Source organism: Homalodisca vitripennis, unplaced genomic scaffold, assembly GCF_021130785.1.
Source record: "Homalodisca vitripennis isolate AUS2020 unplaced genomic scaffold, UT_GWSS_2.1 ScUCBcl_119;HRSCAF=1254, whole genome shotgun sequence".
Lineage (NCBI taxonomy): Eukaryota > Metazoa > Arthropoda > Insecta > Hemiptera > Cicadellidae > Homalodisca > Homalodisca vitripennis.
Window position 1 is genome coordinate 230397 of NW_025776250.1, and position 6431 is coordinate 236827.

Here is a 6431-nt window from a genome sequence, read left to right on the forward strand (position 1 = left end):
TTAACGAAATCTCTCTATCACTCAAAGGACTGGAAGTATGTGTCTATCTGCCCGCACGATATCTAGAGAATAAATAAACTATAAGCTTTAAATTTTGCACAAAGATAAATTCTTTTATAAGCAACATTGAGTTCGATGATGGTGCATGTCATTCCATGGGATTTGGCTGAGAGTTAGCGAATATTTTTACATTGCTCTTATGGGTAACAAGAATGGCAACGAGAAAAATCGCAGAATAAATTAATTTTTATGCAAACTCACCATATTACGTCATATAGAAAATTTGACATGTCACACAGAGACACACGTGGCCTAGAATTATCTGAATACAATGACATAAAAACTTGAAATTCTCCATGCAAACTCACCGTAGGTGTTACACTACGTCTTGTTTTGGGCAACACAAAATATCTTTTTTTATAAATTAGTAATACGGAAACATAAACTTCTTAAAGAAATCACATTTTACTGTTAAATAAGAAACAAGAATACAGCTGGAGTTATAAGTTTTTAATGAAATAAGACAAAGTTTAATGAGACGACAGGTTTAAATGAAAACTGAATTATGTATTAAAATTTTGAAATACAGCACTAAGTGAAGCAATTTTCTTTCAATTCGAACTCTAAGCGAAGTTAAATGGCAATTTAATAACAAGCTCTTTCCTTAGTTAACAAGAGAACTACAGAACCCGTTCTCGTAGAGTAGTGCTGCAATTAAAACGTAATTTATAGTTACTTTTAGTCGATGAACATTTAGAGATTTTAAGTTGACTGCTGTGTTAATCCGATTCAACATTCTTGATGTATACTCTCTAATTACGTATATTAATTTTGATGAAGTTGCACCTAATTAGTAACAAGAAAAGATTATATATATATATATATATAATACATTAATTTGGTATATATATACATATATAAACATATGTATATTAAGTTGTTTATTTATTTATTATATAAAATAAAATTAATTTTCAAAAAATGGTTCTACCGTACTATTAGTTATTCTAATATATATATATATATATATATATATATATACTATATATATATATATATATATATAATCTAAAGAGTAAGTAATGGAAGTACCATGACTTTTACCCTATTGTAGGGGTAAGGCTACGGTTTTCTAACCGAGAGATCACGGGTTCGATTCCCAGGTGGGTTAATAGAAATGTTCAAATAGGTTTGAACCATTTTACCTTAAAAATGTAAATGTGACCGTTCATAATGTTGTTATAGCCAGAAAACCCTTAAAATGTGTTATATATCCTTTATATTTGATACTTCTTTTGAAAGAATGCCTCACCAAACATGCTTGCTATGCGTATAATACTAACTAATCTTAGGCTTTAGACATATAATAGCTTATGAGAAAAATATTTCATTAGATGCGAAAGCTGTTGGAACTTGTTAGGTTGAAACTGCGCGCTAACTATTCCCTAACGAAAGTTATTATAAATATATTACATAAAGTAGAAAACTCGTTAAGTAATCTCTGGCGATAATAAAAACTTCAAACATTTACATCTTAAAAATAATCAAAAGTAGGTCATTACCAGAAGAGTCAAATGCATTTTAGGTTTGTACTAAGTTAAAACATTCAGCATAGAGGCGCTGCTGTGTCTACAAATCATGGCACAGACCTAGCTTTACTACTCAATCATTAATTTCTACCAAACAGTACTCACATGGCCTATTTTTAAGTCATAGGATCAAGGTAATCAATTATAAGATCTATATTCTGAAAATTTTATTTCCCCTTTGAAAACATGGCTCACCAAACATGCTCGCCATACGTAGAAAACTAACTGTTCTTGAGGCTACAATAGCAACAAAAGGTCAGCTGGAGTCAGCGGCGAACTGATCGTCGTCCACATCCGTCAGCAGCTGAGGCACCAGGTTCAGCCAGAAGGACAATCTGTGCGCTCGATAGTGGTTTCTCAATCTGGGCTTGGAATCTGCGGACAGTAGGGAACAATGGTACGTGAAACACTGAGGAACTTAACTAATAACAGTATCAGTAAACCAATAAAACTGTTGTGAAACCTCACCGAAAAGTAAGTATCGTTTGTGGATTTTGTCATAAGGCAGCCATCTCTCCGCCAAAGGCTTCTGTGTCTTTTGCAGATGATGATGGGGTGAGTGGTCTCCACTTCTATTGGGGTTCCTGAAATCAGTTCAAAACGGTCTTGTAATGGTTGAAAAACTAAAACCTTCTATTGTACCTTAACACAAGAATAGTTTCACTAAAGTTATATGCTCGTAAACATTATTACTTCTGAACTTAAAAATGATATAACACGTTCACGACCCATCGATTAAACGCGATCTTTCACAACTGCCGTCGTGTACCCGATCGAGTACACACCGGACTTTTTTTTAAGTGCGTCGTGCGTCCGATGGGGCACACGTTGCTATGCATTTAATGATTGCATTTTTTTTTCTCATATTCGGCTGTCTTGGTGGTTTGTTAAAATTATTCACAAAATTTAAAAAAATATCTCAGACTATCGTATACCCCGTCGTGTACACTATTAGTTAACGTTTAAGGTAAATTAATTTTTTTTAGGTACCCTTCAGAGTACTCGGTTATGAGAAAAAAAACGTACCGTAATGAAATAATTTATTTTTTTATGCAAAATTGTAAAGCATACGTAGCTTTCTCGTTATACTTTGACGTTTGACATAAAAACCCGATTACGGTTTTTTTGTTATTATTATTGAAAAATTCGAAGGCGAATAAAAAAGTTCGGAAAAACGTGATGTCATGAACGTGTTAAAAGGTTCAATATTTAAAGAATGTTTTCACAAGTCTGGTGTTATATCTTTTACTATGTTTCTTTAGATGTAATTTATTCTATTTTCTAGCACTCATGGCGTAGGATCAGTGGTGTAGCAACTCTGATACTTAGAGATACTTGCTATGTGGGAGAATATAAATCATGAGGGTTAACCATACTGTACATATCACATGAATAACTTATTCCGCACGATGCGGTAGTTTTATTAATCACCTTAATTAATTAGAATCAATTATAAATGCCATTGGCTTTGTAAGAACCCTCTCAGAAATAAATTAAAAATGTATGTTGTGTTAAAAAATAAATTTAAAAAAGGAGGCAAGTTGGCAGTGACTTTATTAGGTGTTGGCCGGACTGGTATACAGGAACATTTTGAGGGCCGCCAATATTTAAAGCTGGTCCTATCTCCAAATTCCTGCAATATAGTTGATAATAATTTATTATCGTACATCATCAGGATAATTGATCGTTATTATTCTTTTCTGCATAGTGCAACACAACGATCTTTACTCTTAATAAATTTTCTTCGTGCTACGAGAGATTAACATCTTTCAAAACTTGTCGATTATAAAGTTTTTTGTCATTTACGATCAAGTACTTTCATCGCTAATAGTCCATTTTTTGGCGCAATCACGATCTTTTGTCTCCAATTGTCTTATTAAAGTACACGATCATAATCTTTCATTTGAGTGTTTTCACCATACGCGATCACAGTGCGCAGAATTCTCCAATTGTCAACTCATCGTACACGATCATTATCTTTCATTTGAGTGTTTTCACCATGCGCGATCACAGGGCGCAGAATCTCCAATTGTCTTCTCATCGTACACGATCATTATCTTTCATTTGAGTGTTTTCACCATGTGCGATCACAGTGCGCAGAATCTCCAATTGTCTTCTCATCGTACACGATCATTATCATTCATTTGAGTGTTTTCACCATGCGCGATCACAGGGCGCAGAATCTGATCGTCTTGGAGCGATGAGATCTTGATAACATTAGTCTCAAAACTCGGTCGAGATAGAAATCGATACAAGAGGTTACCTATACAAATGCTATAGATAAAATTCAATTAATATCAGAGATGCGGAAAATATTCGGGATTGTACTGTCAGCCCAGACTTACATGGCTGGGAATGTGGTGAGTTAAGCGAAACCAACAGTTTCGAAGGGACCAGTCCCCTTCATATTATTCCATTCGTCTCCTATAGGTTATCCTTTCCTTATTTTTCTTTCTCTTTTTTGCATCGCTGACAATGTTATAGAAGTACAGGGGTGCTGAAAAGTCTTCAAAAGGTCTAATATCATTTATACTCGTAAACGTACAAACATAAAATTTTATACAGTGACGCATTGCATGATATTTAACTTTTTTATGCAATAAGTAGCTCTTCACCACCTCAGGGGATGTTCCGTAAGTAGTCAGTGAAATATCTTAAATGTAAGCATAATTCGATGTCCATACCATTTGAAAAGTTTTTAATTATTAGACCATCGTGTCGAAAATTAGACTTCATAAGGTTAATCCTAAACAAAATGGCGGTGCACGAAAGTTTCAATACTGAACTTATGTGCAAGTTCAAGAATGATTTAATTTTATTGTAACCATATCAGATGAAGCTACAAAACTTCATACATGATTACTGTACACAAAAACCTAGTTTCAGATGTATTCAGTGTCCTGCTACTATATTCTATGGGAATGGTCCACGAGGAGTCAGTAGAAGAAACTTTTTAATATAAGCAGAGATTGGCATGAACATCATTTTAAAGGGATAGTCAAGCAAAGAGCTATGCCGCAAACAGCACTTAACAAGATTTATCTGTTAAAAGATTTTTAAAAGTCAACTTTAAATTTTGCAGAGAATTCAATAAGTTTTTTTTTCATTAGTTTTATATTTCACATTAACAATTTTGTGTTGCTATTGTTACTAACTACAAAAATTGTGGTTACTACAGGCATGTATTTGTGTACAGCAATCGAGTATGAAATTTTGTAGCTTCATTAATTTTGGTTTAATTGCCTATATTTATAAAATTACTTGTTATGAATGATACTCCACCTTTAATATTTCTAATTTAATTGACGTTTTATATCATTGTAAAACCAGAATTTTAAAATGATAGTTTTATACAATAATTAACATAACGGAAAAGTTATTTCAGATATATATTAAATTTAAAATAGTGACATTATGGATTTTTATTAGTATTCTGAATAGAAGATCTACCCTGTTCTTGCCAAAGTTGGCCCAGTAGGTCATGACAGACCTGGATAACCTTGTATCAGCTCTGGAGAAGTTGTAGGATGATAGGGTTTGGCTGCTAGCGTTCAATTAGTGGCACTCCGAACACATAAGGCAACTCCTCCCCATGGATACAGCCTGGCTTCTGAAAATTAGGATTGTTAGGATTAAGTATATTTTCAGTATCTTGGCGTTCTGAATTCCTAAGACACCTCATCTCCATGGACACACTCTCGCTTCTGAAAATTTAAATTTGTTAGGATTGACTGTCTTTTCATATTCTGGCATTCTGAACATAAGGCAACTCATCTCCATGGACACACCCTCGCTTCTGAAATTTAAATTGTTAGATTGACTGTCTTTTCAGTATTCTGGCATTTCTGAACATAAGGCAAACTCATCCCCATGAACACACCCGAGCTTCTGAAAATTTAGGATTGAGTGAATTCAGTATTTTTGCAATTCAAACTCCTAAGACAGCTCATCCACATGGACACACCCGTGCTCCTGAAAATTAAGATTGTTAGCATTGAGTGACTTCAGTATTTTGGTATTCCGAACTCCTAAGACAGCTCATCCTCATGGACACTCCCTTGCTTCTGAAAAATTTAGGAATGTTAGGATTTAATGACTTTTCAATATTTTGGCATTCCAAATTCCTAAGACAGCTCATCCCTGTGGACACACCCTTGTTTCTAAAAATTAGGATTGTTAGGATTTAGTGACTTTTCAATATTTTGGCATTCCAAATTCCTAAGACAACTCATCCCCATGGACACACACTTGCTTCTAAAAATTAGGATTGTTAGGATTGAGTGACTTGTTCAGTTATTTTTGTTGAGAATTTTTGATTGACACGATTGTGTGTGACAGTTTAACACAGATTATTCACATGCTTCCTTTTAGTAGTCGCAAAAAATATTTTTTAGATAAAGAACTATAAGAGGAAACTCACGTTAATTTTGACAGTTAATAAGCAAAATAATCTAAATTTGTAAAAAAGTCAAGAAATATCAAAACATACCACCCACGTACTAGCGCGCATATATATTGTTATAATTTCTCAAAACGTTGCTTCAGGGCACATTAGTGAGACCACTCAACAAAACTGAATTAAACTTTTCTTTTGGAAAAGGAGAAATCTTTTCCGTCCTCTCCTGAAGGGTAACGGCCAAAAGTCATCCCGATTCACTTCAAAAAGGGACGATTCCTTGCTCTTGACAAGCAACTAATCGCCCCAATCTCAATTATCTGCCTAGTGTTTAGCAAACATTTTTTGAAAAGAACTTTTTCATGAAAGACATGCCACAGCTTCTTTAGAAAAAATAACAAAATTCTGAATCCAGAACCAATTTGGATATTAGGAAAAACAGGTCT

General features: G+C 33.9%; 1 protein-coding gene across 1 annotated transcript; it reads right to left on the reverse strand.

Annotated features, from left to right (window-relative positions):
• Positions 1 to 1741: 1741 nt before the first annotated feature.
• On the reverse strand, positions 1742 to 3723 carry LOC124370369 (neuroligin-3-like). The gene is made up of 3 exons (XM_046828656.1): positions 3668 to 3723; positions 2058 to 2173; positions 1742 to 1964 (listed from the first exon to the last, which is right to left on the reverse strand). The coding sequence occupies exons 1-3, from the start codon at positions 3721 to 3723 to the stop codon at positions 1846 to 1848; spliced, it is 291 nt and encodes a 96-aa protein (XP_046684612.1). The 3' UTR covers positions 1742 to 1845.
• Positions 3724 to 6431: the final 2708 nt, after the last annotated feature.

Coding starts and splice junctions, on each gene's coding strand:
- LOC124370369 (XM_046828656.1), bottom strand. CDS start 3,723: ATGATCGTGTACGATGAGAAGACAATTGGAGATTCTGCGCACTGTGAT. Junction 2,174..3,667: donor GCGCACTGTGATCGCACATG/GTGAAAACACTC, acceptor AACTGATTTCAG/GAACCCCAATAGAAGTGGAG. Junction 1,965..2,057: donor CAAACGATACTTACTTTTCG/GTGAGGTTTCAC, acceptor TACTGTCCGCAG/ATTCCAAGCCCAGATTGAGA.